Source organism: Cottoperca gobio, chromosome 3, assembly GCF_900634415.1.
Source record: "Cottoperca gobio chromosome 3, fCotGob3.1, whole genome shotgun sequence".
Lineage (NCBI taxonomy): Eukaryota > Metazoa > Chordata > Actinopteri > Perciformes > Bovichtidae > Cottoperca > Cottoperca gobio.
In genome coordinates this window covers 23,168,557-23,188,358 of record NC_041357.1, presented here as the reverse complement: position 1 = coordinate 23,188,358, position 19,802 = coordinate 23,168,557, and the positions used below count along the sequence as shown (strand labels likewise).

Genomic DNA, 19,802 nt, shown 5'->3' with positions numbered 1-19,802 from the left:
GGGTGAAAAGTTCAAAGCAAAGCTGAGAGCTGGCCCTGCAAAGCCATAAAACTAAGCAATACAACTAAAGCAATGTAATATATATACTTAATTCTGGTTCCAGACCTCAGAATCACTGCCCAGAATGTATATTGGTCACTGATGGCTGTTTATCTGCTCTTAAATAGGCATATTTCTTTGATCAGCATGAAAAAGGTTAGTTAACTGCTCCTAGCAACCACTATCATAGCTTGCTTGTCAACTGAAAATAACAAACATGTACGCCTGGACTATCTAATGTAATCCAGATCCCCGTTTGCAAAGCATTAAATGTAAAAGAAATTCAATCAAACTATATCACCGGTATTGACTGACATTTATGAAGCTGTATCTGTGTATGTTATTTTGATGGTATTTCCTAGTACCAAAGCTCTAAAGGTTTACTATATTTGGAAACACAATGAATGTGATCAAAGTAATTTGCAGTTTGTTGACGTGTTGAAATCATGATTCACTTTCTGACTGAATGGTTACTAAATAAATAACTGTGAGTGGCAGCGCAATGATGCAGGGGCTCTCTGACCGACATGTTTACTGACAAATACCCTGTTGGGTTTATCGCTCTACAATGAAAAGGCAGACAGACAGCATGCACAACCAAGTGTGTGTGTGTGCACACAATACACACACTTTGACAGCAAGTGTCCAAAGGACAATGTCAAACACACACAACTCATAGCTGCAGCAGTATTTGCCTTGAGCTGTGTGTGTGTGTTTGACGGACAGGAAGTCCCTGTGCACAGACACACACTATAGGGTCCCTGTCACATTGTATTATAGTGTAAGTGTGTGTGTGTGTGTGTGCGTGTGCGTGCCTGTTTTGTGTTTTTATGTATGTCTGTGACTGCAGGAATCTGCCTGACTTCATGATACTTGCTACTCTTGTCAGTAAGAGACAGACTGAGTGAGACAGATGGAAGGACATGTGGATATTATTTTCATAATTAGCTTACGCAGAAAGTTCTTTTTTATTGTTCTTAAATATACGGAATAATTATAAAAAATATTCTGTCAGGTGACCTTGAACCAATGATTGTTATTTGGTGCAGTAAATGTTTTCAGAAAGGAGAATAACCTTTCCAAATTAAGTAAAATGGCAAGAATTAACATGATTTATTTTCTTTTGTAATCAAAATGAAAACATATCCTTAAACCTGTATTGACCAATATTTCTGATATTAACAGAACAGAAAATAACTTTACAGTCCACAAGATTGAAAAAAAAAACCAATTCAAGAAAAACAATATGACATTTGAGCAAGCCAGTTGCCTGTGGGAAGAGGGGGTTCTTATACACCCTCTTTCTATCCATTGAATCAAATGAATCTACAGTATCTCATTTAAAAGGATTAAATAACAGAATATTATTATCCAATTTCTTAAAGTTATGTGGAGCTTTCTAGCCTATTTTAATTCCCGACTCAACCACATATTGTGATTTGTATGAAGTCTAATCGTTGCCATCTGCTACCTTAGGAAACCGTTTTTAGCAAAACTCCACACTCCCTGTCCAGTACCAAAGAGGAGTTATCCACGGGATTGGTTGACATAATTAAGTATTTCGTAAAATACACTAATCCCTAGAATAAACTAGAACAAATATTTTGAAAATGATGCACAAAACATCTACATTTGAAGTAGAACATTTCCATTTGAATTGTGCAGCAATAGAGACGTGGGAGTCGGATTTCACTCAGTATGCATTACATTTCATATTCTTTCAATGAAGTGGTAAAAGCACATGCAGACAATATGTATGATATTTTCTGACTGAAACAACTTGTTTTTGTTACTTTGAAAATACTGAAGGGTTCATTTCAGGGGAAAATCTAAATTCAAAAGCTGAATTTTCAGTATGCATAACATCGCGACAACTGTAAAACTGTACATCACACACACATACATGTTTGACAGTGATTTATGTCTTGACATTTTTCATATTCAACGTCTTTAATTATGAAGATGAATAAATACAAAGAGAGATAAAGAGAGAGTGAGGAAGAGAAGGAGAGAGAAGAAAAAGAAAAGAGTTGGTCACACACACACACACACACACACATATACAAACACACACACATATACAAACACACACACAGAGGCAGGCAGAGGTTAAAAATTCCTATACTGTGGCGCTGGTGTATTGTGTTATCTGGTGCGATCACTCTCCTGGGATTCAAACCCATGAGCCTCTCTCATTCTCTGCTGAGACGTTAATGTTAATTAGAAGCTGGTCTCTGGGATGAATCGCCATGAATGTGTTCCTGTGTGTCCTTGTGCATGTGTGTGTGTACCTGTGTGTATCAGCTCTCTTTTCTAATTAACAGGCAGATCAGTCATCGGAGGTCCTCCTCTCTCTCCTGGTATTTTCTGTGCCTGTTTCTTCCCTGCCTCTTCCCCTTCCTCCTCTAATGTCTTTTCTCTTCCTTTCTCACATTATTATCTTTCACACACTCTACTCTCTCTTTCCGTCTCGTTCTAACTTCTCTCCCTGAGGTCTCTCCACTTTGTTTCCCAACCAGTCTGTATTTGCAAACTTCTTTACTTTATTATTTCTGCCTATCTCTGTCTAACTCCTCCATTGTCCTGTATTATTCTTATGTCCCTTCTTGTCTAGAATACTTTCTCCTATATGGCATTGGCCTTACCTCCCTGTAATGGCAGTGATCGCCTCCAGCTAACTCATTATGATAGATAAATGGCAAATATATGATCAGAAAAAACTTCCTCCGCAATGGTGACAGTGCTGGCTGACTAAAACTGACTGAAAATGTCAAGTAAGCCTTTTAATATTACTGTGCTTGAGAGAGGGGTTTTTAAGGGTACATTTTGACACATTCCACTTATTTTTGCCAAATATCTCTTTAAGGCAACAACACATGGGTAACTTTATGAGGTACTGAAGGCAAGAAATATTACCTTGAGTTTCACACAGGACAAAATCAATATGGATAAAACAGCACTAATAGGATATTATAAAAAGGTCTGGTGAAAACAGGGATCTGGAGCAAACGTATTGAAAGTTTTATCAGCAGAGTTTACCCATCTTTACCTGGAACAAAGCTATTATTAACATTAACATATTGGTAAACTATATTGTTAGAGTTTGCTGTTGCCATTGCCATCAAGACAACTTCAAGCTTCCTTGGATTGTCATTATACAAATATTGAGTTATGTGTTGTGGGTCATTGTGACCTTGTTTGATGGACTAGACTTGGCCTGATAGCCAAACATTTGACAATGCATTATTTGGTTCTAATCAACCCACAGAAGGTAGCTGCTGATACCGTCCACCTCCTCGTCATGTTTATCCAAAGAACATTTTTGTTTAGAAGCCTCAGGCTTTCTCTAATACACAAATACATGTAGATGTAAGAAGAAGGATGAAAGAAAAAGTCTTCAGACCACAGCACAAAGTACTTTTTTCCATTATACAGGTCTCTAGCTTTTGTACAAGTTATGCGTTTTCATATCTGTATCAATGCAACATGTTTCTGAAGTCCTGTAGACAGTAGATTTGTGGAGCTCATGATACGCTCTTTTTGGTACAATTGGATCCACTTCCTAGAATAATACATTATTCTCCCCCGTCCTCTGCATGATTATACAGCGCGTGGTTCTTTAAATTTGACATTGTCACAATGCTGCAATTTCAACCCCTCTTTTGTAAATGGATAATGGGAGGTTAAACATCTTTTTAACAACTATTGTGTTTTTTTAGTTCTGGTGTTCATCACGTCGTTCAGTCATGATGTCATAACAGATTTAACAGAGCTAATGTATGTTTTGATTCACCTCATTGATCTTACTGTAAATACTGTAGCTTTATGTGTGCACACTGTTTTACAAAGGTCATATGTATATATATATATATATATATATATATATAAGGTGTATCAGGTGCAGCAGTCACCTTTATATTTAGTGTTTTAGATAATGAAGTTCAAGTTTTTATTTGTATTGTAATTATAAGTGAGAGCCTAAGGATGATGAACACAATTATGGCAACATGACCCTCACGATATAATAAAACACACTTGATAAATTATGATATACTCCTTGTAAAGAGGAGCGTATCTTTGATTGTCTGATGTGAAGCACTGATGAAATGCTTCACGTCAGTGTTTTACTGATAATGTAAAAAGAAACAATATTGAAGAATAGCTCAGAGGGTTTATCAAAATTGAAAAGACCTGTGATGATAAGACACAAGTAGCAAGGTGGCTAAGTAGAAGTACAATAAATAAGTAAGCAGTTTAATCTCACGAGCAGCTTTTTTGTCTAAAGTACTTGTGAAAGGAATACGTAGGAAGGGAATATGATTCATTGTATTGCAGTACATTTTTACTTTTTTGCAATGATCTTTTTATATATGCTCCCCAAACATATGATAACTGTTATAACTGTGTATGTATAAGTGTATGTATATGTATATACATACATAAGTTTAGGTTACATTGAACCTATTTCCTCTGTCGCTGCCACACCCTTCCCCGTTTCTCTTAAGAGGCCATTTGCAATCTGTGAGCGTAATATTGATTACCCCATTAATCTTTTTTAAAACTCTGTCTCTTTTGCTTTCTTCCTCTAGCTCGTACCTGTGGCAGCAATCTAAGGGGGCCCAAAGGGGTCATAACTTCTCCTAACTACCCTGTTCAATATGAGAACAATGCACATTGTGTCTGGGTCATCAGTGCAATGGACTCTGGGAAGGTGAGCTCATTTTCATTATTTTATACCCCCTTTATTTCTCCAGGCATTTGGATAAAAAAAAGGTGATTATAATCTGACATAGGGAAAATACATCACATGTATTGTCTAATGTGGTGATCTTAACATGCATATGCAATACAAACATTGTTCTTCCAAGAGTACTGAGTTAGTATTTTACGTAATGTATTACAAGTCTGTGTTTTTAAATTGAATTGGTCAATAATATTCAATAATGCCACCTTAAAAATGTTGTCAAAAAAGTCAGGAGGATGAGGATATTATGAGACTGCAACAAAGACACCTGTCTGCAAATTGTCTACAGTAGAGAGTACGAAAGATAGATATTAAGATGAACTTATTTATTTATTATTTGCTTTTTTATTTATTTGTTTTCATTACTCAGAAATCCCAGTGAGTGTGTGTAACTGCATGACTGTTGCAAACAAAAAAAGACATTAATGCATACAGACCCTTTCTGTGATAAACACAGATTAAGAAATGCAATGAAGAGTGACGGGAAAAACAGATTAAAACAGTTGTAAATCAGATGGGAAACTATGACAGAACATACACAATCTTCTCTTTTGCAGTCCAGTATTGAGAAAGTAGACGGGCTGTTGCTTTAGGCTTCCTTTTTGTTTTCCTGCTTGATGACTGGATTGTATTTCCATTGCTGAGCTCATGGTCACCATACCACCCCAATTTTGTGAAGGAAACTTTGTTGTTGAGTCATTGTTGTAAAGACATGAATAATTTATATACCTGCGGAACAACATCTCAAGTCTCTCTGTCTGCAGTTTCTTTTGTGGTATTATCTTCTCCTCATGTGTCTTCACTTTTTCTCCCCTTGCCCAGCTCCTTTACTCTCTGCTCTCCACTCTTTACCTCTGCTTGCCTCTCATTTCTGTCTAACTTCTCTGTTCTTTATTCTCTACTTCTCTCTCCTCATCTCTCTCCCCCTCTGCTCTGCTTTCTTCTTGCCGACTTTCTCCTTCTATCATCTTCTTTCCTCCTTTCACTTTGATTTGCCTAAAATGTTAAGTTTGAAGATGGTGAGAGTAGAGAGAGTGAAGAGCAAAAGTAGAGCAAGATGGCACTAAGCTCATTGAAACTACAGAGAAAAAGAGAGAGGGAAAGTATAGAGGAAGAAAACTGGGCTGAGTGTTCAGCTAGCTACTTCACTATTAAAAAGCGAGTGCCAGGAAGAGAGAAAATGAAAAAAGACTGAATGTCCAAGGTACTTGACATGTGGCATTGAAGTTTTCTCTAAAGATGCATGGAAATGGAGTCTACTCACCTCTGAGCCTCTGAGGGAGTAGGATGGAGAAATGGTAAGATATAATTGAGTAGAGAGAGGAAAAAATGGGGGAGGGGGAGGGGGAGAAATGGGCTTTTTGTTCTCACCTCTGTGTCTCTCTGACCTTGATAGAGAGAAATGGCAACATATAGCTGTGACCAAGTTTCACCCAAGTGTAACTGCATGTCTGCTTAGATTTATCTAATTCACTTATCCATGAGACTCTAATGTCTTTGTATTTTGAGAGAACATTTGGCGGATGTGACTGGTGTGCATCTTAAGATAATGCTTTGGAAGTGACATCAGCTTTGCAGCCATTGTCACCTGTTGTTATTTAACGTGTGTTGCAAGAAATCATAGTCATAGTTAAAAATGTATAAATTGACAGGGCTGCATTTGTTATATATATATATATATATATATATATATATATATATATATATATATATATATATATATATATATATTACTGGAAATTGTGCTTGGTGTCAGGTGACAGATGAAAAGTCATCCTTGTGTGTGCGTGTGCATGTGTGTTGCTTGGGGTTTAAAAAAAGAGTCCAATACAATAAAGTATAATAGATTCACACAGCCTTAGCTTATGACAGATGGAATGTCTTTTATCTGTTCTGTGTACTGTGAGTGTTTGTTTAAAATGCTTGAGGTTTGAGAGCACTTTAAGAATGTGCTATAATGACAGATTATCAGCCACTACAGCTGCTGGCATTTGCAGAATGTCACTATCTACATACACAGAGGGAGAGACAAGGACAGAGGCAAACAAGAGGATAAAGACAGTAATAGACTACTCTAGGCGTGAGTAGAGTAGAATAGAAAAATAATAGAATAGAATCTAAATTAATGAATAAAATGAGATCCAATCCATCTTGCATTGCATACAATATATACTCGTGTGCATTTCTATTTTCCCTATTTAAAAAACGTAATACATAATGTGTAATCCTCCTTATTCCACCACTTAGTGGAATGATCCAGCATAAAAGTCTATACAAATATACTTTTTTGAGTACAATGCTTAAGGTTATTTAAGTACAGTTAACTATAATACAATATGGATTTGTAAAATATTTAAACCTTGCTAATTCATGTTTTGAATAATAATTTTTTAAAAAGCACAAGGTTTTTAGCTAAACAGTGATATTTTTGTTTCTTTTTCTTTTACTTTCACCACTAGGTTTTAAAAGCAAGTTTTGCCCTGACACTATAGACTTGCTCTAGCTTGTTGGCTATGTTTTCCACTTTGGACAGTTTAATCCTGTATCTTAATGTTACTGTATATAAAATATTTTAGGATGAAATGCAAGCAGTTGCAGACAGATTAGTCTTTATCCCAAATCCAAAGTCTTAAAAGGTATTTGCAGCTCAATGAACTCAACTTTGATTCAACTCAATTGTTGAGCTGTGAAGTCTCCTTCGCACGATCAACTAGTTTTTTTTTTTCCCATCAGCAGTCATCTCTTCGTGCGGATACCTTAGTTAAAAAGCCTTAACCTTTTTTGTTAACCTCCTTTACAAGCACATCTTCCTTAAGTAAAATACATATGTATTCCCACCTGAACATTGATCTTTAATCATGATTTAATTTGTGTGTGCAGGGAATGAGACAGATGATTAAACCCTCCACTTAGAATCCTAGGTGCGGGTTGGTTCCCCAGAAATACAAAGATGTTTTTATGTCCTTTTTTCGTCGGTTAGAGGGAAATTGCAGAGAAATTCAGGAAGAGAACAAGATAGTTAAACAGAGTAAATAAGCATGGATTAAGACGAATAACATCATCTTTCTGTCCGTCAGGGCCAGCAAGCCCTTCTCTGCTGGCCTAAACATCATCAGAATATACATTTAATTTTTATATATTTTTTCCATAAATATGTATTAAATTATTCCCCGTAGTCTATTCTCTTCATTTCATAGCTTTCCTCTTGGTTGCGCTGCTTCCAGCCTCAGATCGAGATTTGGAGGGCTGGCCTTTATGTTAGAGTTTTTATCCAATCATATTTCAGCCATCATGTGTTGCCATGGTCCACGAAATCTGCCCTGAGGCCTTCAGAATCAACAGTGCGGGCGCCTGTAGCTTAAAGTGAACGGAGACAAAACTGTGGCGTTAACCAATCAGATTTTGAGTTGGCGACATCGGGGCCAGCTAGCAGGCGTACGATAACGTCAGCACGTCCACGTCTTTTGATTGGATACGCACTATTGAGAGGCAGAGCTATGCAGAGCTAGCAACTGACCTTGAACGAGCTAATTTGTGTAGATTTCTACTAGCTGGTTTTTTTCAACCCACAATGGCTGAAGGAGGAGAAGAGATCGATTTGGTCGCAGATATAATTACAACGCCATTTTCAAGACGAACCTTTCAAGAAAAGATAGACATCGACGCCAAACCTGACGCTAGCGAGCCTATCACAGCTGGGAAAAGGGTTTGTCCGCCACTTTCAAATCACTAACTACGAGCGGTACCCCCGACTCACAGTCTCCGAGAGGCACTGCACATTGTACTGCTGGGAATGCCTGCTATTTACAACTAATTGTTTCGGAAATATTAATATAACTCTGTTGTTAAGGTGATGCAACGCCCGGTTATACTGCGTTTCTGTCTAAATGTATAGTTTCTAGAGCCATGGCGTCGTAATGATGGTATTAAGAGGTGGAATAATTCAGGTAGGACTGTGTAGGACATCACTGAAGGCCTAGGTGTGAAATGCACGGCTCGCCACTGCCTTTTCTTTTTTCAGATTTCATCTCAGTCTCCCTTCTCCTCCTCTTCTTATTTTATTACCTTGCCTCTGACTGACTATTATTCCAGATGACTTCTTTCATCAATAACATGCTATACAAAATTGAGACCGAGTCGAATATTTTTATCGAAGTGTCTTTTCGTTCCTTCTTAGTGTAGGTTTACCTGCACAAGTTTCAATAGCCAATAAGTAATGCTGGCTGCTTGCGTGTCTGTTGTCATTCTGTTAAGTTCTGAATAAAAGCAGCACAATCAATATAGTTTGTAATGGTCTGACAGCATGTCGGCAAAATGCCGTGAATGTGCTTCTGTTTGTGTGAGCCGGTGTTATTATTTGTGTACGTTTGTGAACAGGCACCTGGTTGTGTGTGATTTTATAAATTGACTGTGTGTTTTCTGTCTGCCAACTTAATTGCTAACTGCCAGACGTTGTGAAAAATATGTTGTCAGGTAAACTGTCAACTCTCAGGTAGTAGTGAGGAAAAACTTGGGTGAGCTGCAGAAAAAAAGGACGTAACTGTGTGAGTCTGTGTGTTTTGTGTGCGTCAGTCATTTGATTCATCAGTATGAAACAGATAATTATTTCGTTCAAGTCTGAACCATGCCTGACTGCTCACACACATAGACCCTTAAACGCATCGTCACACACGCCCATTAGGCCTCTAATCACTGCTGTCTTTTTCCTAATGAATACATATTAGTGTGTGTGTGTGCGCGTGGGTGTTATTATGGTATTGGATGTTGGGTCATTTTCATGCATGGATCATCATCATCATCACTTCAGTGTTGGCAGGACACATTCTGTGACATTCTATCAGATTCTGTTAAATGTGACTGGATACAGAATGTGAGGCCAATAAAGGCCTCAGACAGGATATGTTGAAGTCCAGTCTCATTCTGCAATTTCTCAAGCTTTTACAGGATGAGGACATAATATTCAGTGCATTATTATCATGGTATGACAAAGAACAAGGTGAAGTTATTGAGCTTAAGTTTAGTATCTGTTTAGTAAACTGAAGTCAAAGAGAAATTGTTTATTCAAACCTTTATTTGTTCGTTCTATGAGTATTTGCATTTTTAGCGATGACTCTGTGATATCGCTATAAATAGGTCCAACAGTTTAGCCAGATTTGTCTCCACCTTATTTGGAGGTAAAACTAAAAGTGAGTGCATCAGCAATGTTGCTAATTATTCCTCAATGGACAGGACAACTGTACACACTCCTGCAGTTCTGTAGGTTAAGTTTAACTGGGAGGTCGATCTGTGAAACTGTAAAAGGTTGTTACAACATCATTGTCTCTTCTAAATACGTTGACTTACATTGAGGTTGTTTACAACCTGTGTGACCTATTTTTAGCTATGTTGCCACTTTTGTAGATTCAGCAATTTCGTTGGAGAGCAAAATGTTATTGTTACAGACAGAAACGATGCCCCAAGCTACACAAATACAAGTTGTTGTAATAAACCCAATAATTCTTTCAATGTTATCGGAATAACTTTTCACCTAGATTTGTCCTTTTATGTTTCTTAGTCTTACTGTAAGCTTCTGTATATTTACTCTAACACTGTATATAGTGTGGTGGTGGTGGGACTTCATTACTGCTTCAGTGAGATACTGTGTATTTTCTGAATCACTACATATTATACAACATCCAGGCCATAGCTCAGTGAGGATGTTGATCACATAGACAAAGCAAAATGCATCAGTAAAGTGCAGAGTAAATAACCATCAGTGTCTGTTGTAATGGAAAAACATTCACCAGTAGCTGCCTAATTAGGACATTATCTCAATTCAAGGCTTTTTGCTATTCTGGCTTTTGACTGTAATTTGGCAGCCTGACTGACCATAATTCACTATATTAGCTCTGTCTTTGGCTCTCATCCCTGAACCTTGCACCTCTTTACCTAAGGAGGCTGTCCATTGTAATGCATGAATGTCCCAAGGTCACACTTTTCCGTCATGTGCCCTGGCTTCATATAATGTTGGTAATACATGAAATACAGTTTATATTGGACCTCTAATGTAAAACATTATGGAGTAAAGCACCTGCTAAAAGAAATGTCTCAACACAGTCTACTGTCGTCATGTAGTTTTCTGCGGTATCACATTATAATGCAGTTTCCAGAAAGCTGTCACACAGCTGTTGCTCAAACATGCAGTTGATTTTCATGACCTGTCCAGCCAACAGGTCAACAGCACTCAAAGGTGCTGTAACACCTCGTCAAGGGAGTTATTTTACCCGACAGCGGCCGTTTACTTTCTTACCACTTAAAACAGAGGTCACCTCGGGGCAGGACTGCAACACATAAACATGGCACATCTGGGTACTTTCAGGGTACAGCCAACAGGCTAGCATCCTCGCTGGTCTATTTTTGAATTGACTGGTTCTTTATTTGTCCCACACAGACACTTGTCAGAGTATATAACAATGCACAAGTTTAAGAACAATGACATACAAACCCAAGATGCAGTAATCACCACTACTGCTGCACCCTCTGTGTATTGAAACCATGTTGTTACAGTGCAGATGTAATGACCTTGTAACACATATCAGAGGGAATTAGTCCCTATTGGCCAAATTTCAAGGAATTCATTCTTCTTTTCTTTCTTTTTTCTCACACCAAAGACTTGCAGGTCAGATACACTGTTTTGTATATATGAGTGTATATCTATGTTTTCCCTGCGATTGCCTGGCCCTCTGTCCAGGACGCTCTCTGCCCTCTGGTCAGTGCTTAATGAGACGGACTCTGGTCCTCAAGACTTTGAAAAACAATGAATGAATGCTTAATGCCTTTACAGAGAGAGCAGCAAATTCACACCTCGGTTTATTTTAATGAGAGCCTGGTAATAGACCATGGGAACCACCTACATAACAATTAGTGTAACGGACAAGACTTCTGAAAATGTTATGACTTAAGAAATAACACTCTGTCAGCTAATGAGTTGACCCTACAGCTAAACTACTAGCTAATACTCTGGCCTAGTGGTCTGCACGGGGCTGTGGCATTTTACCTGGACCTCTACTCACATTCAGTGCAGCTGTTACTTCTGTGTAAGTGTTCACTGTGTTGAAAGGCTCTACACCGCTGATCTAAATGAATTGTTTGGATGAAATCCACATGCTGTGGCTTGGTATGCATCCTGCTTCTGTGTTTGTCCCTCGTTGCCCAGCTACACGGTGTGTATCCATCGTGAAATTCACTGTCGTTGCGAGAGGCAAGTGCACTGTAAAGATGATTTAAAATGCTCTCGAGCTGCAATGAGCAGAAAAAGTGCCTCTAAAATTCTGATTATATTGTCAATTAAATGCTCCTAAAGCAATAAATCTAGATGAAATGTAATAATTAGAGTAATCTGATAAATCATTGATTACAGGCAGTTTGTTTTTTTGTTTTTTGAAAATAACTTTCCGAGGCATGGATGGTGTCCTCAAGCAGGTTTTCAGGTTATTCTTTACTTGTTTATTTTGGCTAAAAGGCTAAAAGTACGCTATTGGAAAAAATGCCTCAAACTGCCATTGTGGCAGCTCACCAATGACTCAACATAGATGCACAATCTCAGCAAGGGAATTCTTGTACACTCTGTTTTCAGGACAGCTGTTCCCTTTCTGTACTACTTCCGACTAGGGGTCACCTCAGTGCATAGTTTTAACTTTTTCTCCACAGTTTATTTTAAACACAGGGTAGTAGAAACACATTTAAGCTTCAGTGGGCACAATATTTATGTAAAAAAGAAAACACTTCATCCTAGCCTTAATCCCATTGGGCCTGCAGCAGAATTGAGTTTGTTTACCCTGAACCCACCCCTGTTAAAACCTTGTATGTCACTGACAGTGTGGTATTATTAGGTGTGGTCCTTAGTATGACATTATCAATGTGGACAGGAAGGGACACACTGAATGAAACAAGTGTTCTATAAAGAGGAAGAGCGTGGTTCTGCCTCTCTTGTCAGACTGGCATCTTCAGTGTTAGATCCTCCAAGTTTATAATCGTCAGTGGTGTGTGTGTGGTTTACTGATGTCACGTCGAATAAGTTCTGGGTACTTTACTGTTTAAATTACGTTACCTCTCATGTCAGTTAGGACTTGTAAAGATTTGCCGTCTAGCTTCTAAATATTGTATTTTTCATTTTGATTCTACTTCAATCATACTCAGAAGTTTGGGCCTGTGTGGGGGATGACTTGTATTCCTCCTGCACACACCATCCCTGCCTGCTTCTGATTTAAGTCAATTTGTAAATGTGTTATTTGGCTGGAAAGTAATGTACAAACAAGGCAATCTGTCATGTCTTCAAAAGCTGTACCAAGTAAATGCCGGCATTTTCTTTGCAATAATTGCCACGTTTACGGTGGGTCAGTTGAGAGGTCGATCAAATCCAGAGTGAAAATATTGACTGTTTTTGTGTTTGGTTGAAATCATTGTGTGATGTGTTTGCTGCGATAGTAATAAGGAGGCTGGTGTCACTGCCACAGAGATTGTAATGAAACCTCTACCCGTGTGCACTACCCTTGGCAGGGGTCACCTCAGTTGATTCTGTAGTTGAAATGGATGACTGAACGTAATTCATTAGGCGTGCACAGAGTGTTGACGTTTTAAAAAGGGCCCCAAATCAAATCTTATTTTTAAGGGGAACCTAAGGCTGCCAACAGCATCGGAAGTAAGGTGGGGAGGCTGCCCTCTGACCGGAGGACCCAAGTGTGAATAACGGTGCAGAGAAGCATCTGACCTGCTGAAGGACTCTCGAGCCTTTACCAGGCCGTCTGTAGCTGAGGCTGTAGGGAAATAGAAATGCAATTTCTCCATTATTTTATTAAAAACTTGATTGATTTCGATAGATAGAGAAACAGATAGATTTATGGATTCATATTTATGTGATCATTTCTCCCCACGGTTTCTGCTGAGCAGCCTTAGCTCAACGAGGGAATTCAAAAACTAGTCCACCTAATTACGGCTGTGCGTCCACTTGCACGTTAGGTCACAACACCGAGGACAAGATCAGCAGGCGTAGTATAGCTTTTCAGTTTCAAGATTTATTTTCCCGGCGTCAATGGAGGGGGCATCTCAGGGTAGACATGAAACCCTTTACTGTTGTTCTGTAGATAAACTGAATGGATTCGGTGTGTAATGCTTATACGGCTCTGTTCACTGACACTGACCAGCAAATGTATATCTCAGATTGTTTGACTTGAGTGGCAAACACATATCTGCTGTGAAGTTAGGATCAGAGGAGGACAAAGATTACTATCAGTCTCTCCCCGGCTGGGCTCGTGCCCTGAGGAGAACCTAAAATTCACGGCACTACAACTTAACTGGCTGACTGACTGAAGGTATTTCACTGTAGGTTTGGATTGCACAGTGCTCTTAACAATGTTTAAATGGCCTATTGAGCTGCCCATAGCTGCTCAGCTGCTTGCTAATGACCTCAAAGTGATAAAGCTTCACTTATCATTTCAAAGAGCATCCACCTTTAAACAGAAACACTGTTCCTGTATGGTGCACGTGATAAACTCCTGAAATACTGTAAATCCTGTAAGTAATACAGGAACTCAATTATGTGATCATAATAAAATATACAGAGCTGTATCTTATATTATGTAAGGATAGAAAAAAATTGAGCACACACTTCGAGGTTCATTTGGCAAATTCTGTACGTTTTGGCGACACTTTCTGAAGAGTTACAAGAGAACCCTTAATGCAACTGTGATTAGAGGATAACGGCTTTGGCTCAATAAAAGAATCAGGATAGTCTCTGTTAATCTCTTTATCTATTCACTCTTTTTTTTTGTTCTCTCTCTCTATTCTCCAATGTGATTACTCCAGTGTTATTTATCATACCGAAGTTGTCACCACTACAGTTCAATTGGGAGAGTAAACTTTTTGAGTTAGTCAGTTAAGAAAGTTTGTTTCAGTTGCAGATTTGTAAAGGCCTAGATTACTCTTACCGTCCTTTTTCCTTTCTGTTGTAGTTGCCTACTTCCTTCCTTTTCTTTCTTTCATTCTTTCTTTCTTAGTTTCTTTCTTTGCTTTAGGAAATAAAGAAGCTAATTTAATGTAGTTTGGAGTTGCAGGCTGCTCCTAATGTCTTTCTAAATGGGCCCGTTTGGATCTATTGAACAGCACTGAGCTTCTTGCTAATGACCTTGGTGTGATAACGCTTCAGTTCCTTCCTTTAAGTCTGCTGCTACTATGCAATCTGCTTTGACACACGCATACACACAGACGTATAAATAAAGACTGAAACGTTTGTGGAAATGTGTGTGTGAATGTGTGTGTTCCTGCAAAGGTGTATTTCTGTGCATATTTGGCAACGGATTGTCAGTTTTAAACTGTCTGTTGAAATTGCCATCAAACTATTAGTTTGACTGTTGTTTGACAACCAAGAAATGAGCTCTATATCTCCCTTAATACCGGGGAATTTGACGTGATCAGCACTACTGTTGATGGATTAAATATTGTGTCCTTAAAAGAACAAAAGAAACCTCTAAAGATTGTGACAGTGACGATGATGTATCTTTAAAACACTTCTAGAGAAACCCATGTGTTCTTGAGAAGTTAGAGGGGAAAATATAATGCACAAACACATCCACAAGTAAAGTACAATTGTTTATTAATGCTCCCTGTGATTTGTCGTTAGCAAGGAGTTAATACCTCACAATGCTGTTTTGCATCTTTCACCCATTATTTCTAGCCATTTTGGAAGTGCTAAACATCGCCAGAGGCTGCAAAATTCAGTGTATCATAAGCTTTTAAAATGCTTTCTACAAGCATGAGTCTCATATTTATTGAGCTGCATCTTGAACGGAAGTTGCTGATGTAAACAATAGACATGTTATTTTTTCTCTTAATAATAACCCGTTTGCATATCAGCTTGCACTGTTTTAGAGATTGTGTATGTGCATGGATGCATTCAAACATGCTTATGAATACAGATTTCTCCAGTTATCCGTGGCTTCTTTGCAATTCCTGTCATGATGGCAGTTAATCCCTCAGATGGTTCCATATCATTTTACATTATTTGAACATTTGCTATCCATTTTTATTTTGACAAAGCACAGCCAAAGGCTTAGCTATGCACAGCTGATTCTGCCGTGTACAAATGTTTTTTTTTTTACATCTTTATCACCTGCGGTAAGGTTTTTCTTTACTGTAGTGTGATTTGCCATGTGATGGATTCTCATTCACAACATCACATGTTCATGGTTCATATTAGTCCCCCAACACAGCAGAGACTTCCTGATTGAGACCAGCAGCTTTTCGGAATACAGCGGAAATATGCCATCTCTCATTCTGTCAGGGAAATGATATACAGCTAATAAATAATGGACAAGCAGCAAATAATAGAATACCAGTATTACTGCATTTTAGAGTGCACGGTAGATTGATGATCCAGTGCTGTATGTATGCTACAGCCATGAACGTGCCTACAAGTAAGGCATTAAACACCCAATTTCTCTGTGTTCACCAGCAGAATGGTGTGTTGCAGGGAGCTGGGTGCAGCGTGCGCAGCTCCCTGAAGAGATGTTCGTATCTATGAATGTAACAGAGGATGCTGCCAAATAAAAGAAGCTTTTAGTTTCAGATTTTTGTTCCTTCTCTCTGCCCCCATACGTTAAAGATGGATTATTTTTGAAATACCAATATGTCACTGTCAGATTAATTGTTATACCTTTGGCATAGCAGCTTTAATTAAACAAGATGATTGTCACGGCCAAGAACACTGGTTGTCTCTCCCTCTCTCTCATGCTGGTTTTATCATTGCTCGCACATTTTCGAACAGAATTGCTGCTACAAGACGAACACTGCTTCATCCTCCATCAACTTCTTTGCTTGTTCAACTAATCGTTTTCTTTTTCCTCAATACATTTTGTGTGTTGTTTTTCCAAATGCACATTTAACATCCAGTACAGTACTACAGAGAGTATGTTAGTGAAGCATTGTTTTCACTCATGATATTTTCTGCTCTAACGTGATCTTTCTCTTTGCTGTAATTACACGTGACTTAATCACATGAGTCATGAGGTTGTGTGGTTGGTCGAGGCTGCAAATCTAATCAAAAAATATTTTTTTTGTTCACAAAATGCTACTATTAATGTATTAATGTTATAACATTCAGCCCCTAACATCATATATAGCACTTGTATTGCTCAAGAAGAATAGCACATTTATAATAATATACAGAACTCCCATTTCAATACTAGGCTTTCACATTTCCCCAGTGATGTAATCATTAGTTTCTATTGCTGGAAATTGTAAGGTTGAAAAAAGCACAAGACCATCCCTGCAGGAACTGATAATAAATCTCACTGTTTTCTGTCTTTCTTTTTGCTTTTGTATGTTTTCTCACCTTATTGTCTGGATTTATAACTGTTTCTATGCTTGCTTTTTTTTTTCCTTTTTGTCCTTCTAGGTGATAAAACTGTCATTTGAAGAGTTTGACATGGAAAGAGGATATGACACACTAACAGTGGGAGATGGAGGGAAGATAGGAGACACTCGGAGGGTACTCTATGTGTAAGCACCACTTATGTGTTCTGGCCTGTGATATAGTAATATTGACATGCAAGAGTATAGGAGATGTTAATGGTGCCAATCAGGGAAACAATTGGAGACACATGAACACTATTGTGCACTTACACATGATGTATATTGGAAATCTGCAGTGTTTTGATAGATTTCTTGTACACTCTACTACATGGGGTACAAAATAAATGTACACTTTTTATTAGGTGTGCATAAACTATGCTGTACACCAATCGTAAATAAGTCCATCTAAGTATTAATGTGTCTTTTTAGATTTGTAAATACTTCAACTCTTAAGTCAACCTGTAATGCTTATTAACGGTTTGTGTTAATGTGTGTGTAGACTTACCGGTTCCAGTGTTCCTGACCTCATCGTCAGCTTGTCCAATCAGATGTGGCTTCACCTGCAGTCAGACGATACGATCGGCTCAGCAGGGTTCAAAGCAGTCTATGAAGGTATGGCCTCCGCTGCAATGAATGCAATAACTTTTTAGCTACACTTTTTCATTCTCTCTGTCTCTGAAACACACACACATGCACACAAACAAGATATATATGCTCATATAATGGAGTGTGAAAGTCATGGCTTTGCTGACTGAGTGATTCAATAGTGAACACAACTGTTGTTGTCTGTCCTTGTGTCTACATGTCAGTGTGTGTGTGCGACAAAAAGGTAATAAATGAATTATGAGTCAATCAGTTGATCGTTTTGCTTGGTTATTTTTCATATTATACTAAAGCTGACACTGATAAAGAGATAAAGATGGTGACAGTCACAGTGAGTGAAGGTGAGAGGGAGATATATAGATGTTCCTCTGAATATTTGTTATTTAGAACAATCCATTTATAATATTTATATATTTGATTACCTGCTGCATCTCACCATGCCAATGCAGCTCTTTAAATCGAATTGAACTAAATGGAACCAAACTAAATTGAATTAACTCGAGACAAAGAGTGAGACAGGTAGTGAGAGAGAGAGGCAATTTAATAAATGTAGAGACAGAGGACGAGGGACAACAGGAAATTGACAGAGTGGGACGGAAGGAGACAAAGTGACAAATTGAGTGAGAAGAAATAAACTGTCTCGACGAGAAAGAGGGAGTGTGAGAGAGGAGGAGAGCGTGAAAGTGAGAGGGATGAAGGTTGTGCTCTTGGTTCTGCTTAGCTCTGTTTGATTCAATGATGTTGCTGACAGTGTTGTCCAGGGTCAGTTACTGTTCAAGGGAATCAGTGGAGCTACAGAAACTGCCTGCAACTGTAACTGTACACAGCTGATGTTTAACATCATTGTTTCCTTTGCTCAACCTTGATTGTGTGTGTTAAACACTTTTCTTTAACAGTCTTTTTACTTTTTATAACTTGGCTTAAGTGTTCACAAACACTTATCTAATATACATTTCAAAGCAACGACACATATGACAATAACTAACCCTATGACACTGAGAAGAGAAAGAAAAGAAGAAGCAAACAAACGGTACTTCTCCACCTCTATATGATCTTGTATTTTCAGTTTTCCCCAGGAGAACTGAACAAACGCCTGTGGTGTGTTTTGTGTGCGTGTCCTTGCATGTATATATGTGCTGCTGTCACATCATGTAATGTCACCAATGTTACACACTTTGATCAGTTTACCCCCTGAGAGCTTTTAGATTTTTATCCCTGCAGGAAAATCCAACACAAATGTGTAGCTGTCTTGCTTGTGAATTCTGTCATGCTACACTTGTCAATCACCGCAGCTGTGTTGGTTTTGTATGTTTGAGAGAGAGAGAAAATTAGAGAGTGAGTTTATATCCTAAACACACACAGCCCATTATGATAATTGAGGTTTTCAGTGAAATGCTGCTGCCAAGTTTTCAGGCTGATGGCAATTGGCCGTGAAAAGAGCAACGATATATATAATGTACTCATTTTTTAACTCATCAAAGGACTGAAAATTTGCATTTGATGTCTAGAAGATTATTTCTGTAGAATCAGAAGAATCGGTGTGATTGTTACTTTATGAAAACAGCATGTGTATTTGGACTTGGCTTTGATGCTTTGAAACAATCTACCTCAAAATGCAAACAATAAAGAATAAAAGTTAGTTATCGTTTGACAGCTGATGTTCGGGTTCTACACAAGCAGTTGGGTAAACCAACAAAGAAGAGTTTTCTTAATACGTTATGTATGCGGCTGCTTTACTATGTGATGATAGCATAACTTTATCCTAAAAACTTCAGCCTGTAAATTGTTCACTGTGATAGATTACATCAAGCGGTTTCTATTTATATATATTATATCTATATATAGTTTGTTTTCGTACCAAATGTGGCTGGAATGTCTTGAAATGCATCTAAACCTTTGTGTGTGTTTGTGTCTGTGTATGCCTCGGAAAACGGTTGGCAGTAATGCAAAGTTTATGTCAGTAGTTAATGGTAAAAACAAACAAAACAAAGGAAGTCCATAAAAGTTTCAGTATATTTGATTTGTTCCT

General features: G+C 38.1%; 1 protein-coding gene across 1 annotated transcript in view; it reads left to right on the top strand.

Annotated features, from left to right (window-relative positions):
* LOC115003981 (CUB and sushi domain-containing protein 1-like) overlaps positions 1-19,802 on the top strand; it is a 255,742-nt gene that overhangs the window by 125,332 nt on the left and 110,608 nt on the right. The window contains 3 exon segments of the mRNA XM_029425927.1: positions 4,629-4,750; positions 17,214-17,317; positions 17,670-17,782. Of these exon segments, the coding sequence (XP_029281787.1) occupies positions 4,629-4,750; positions 17,214-17,317; positions 17,670-17,782 (339 nt within the window).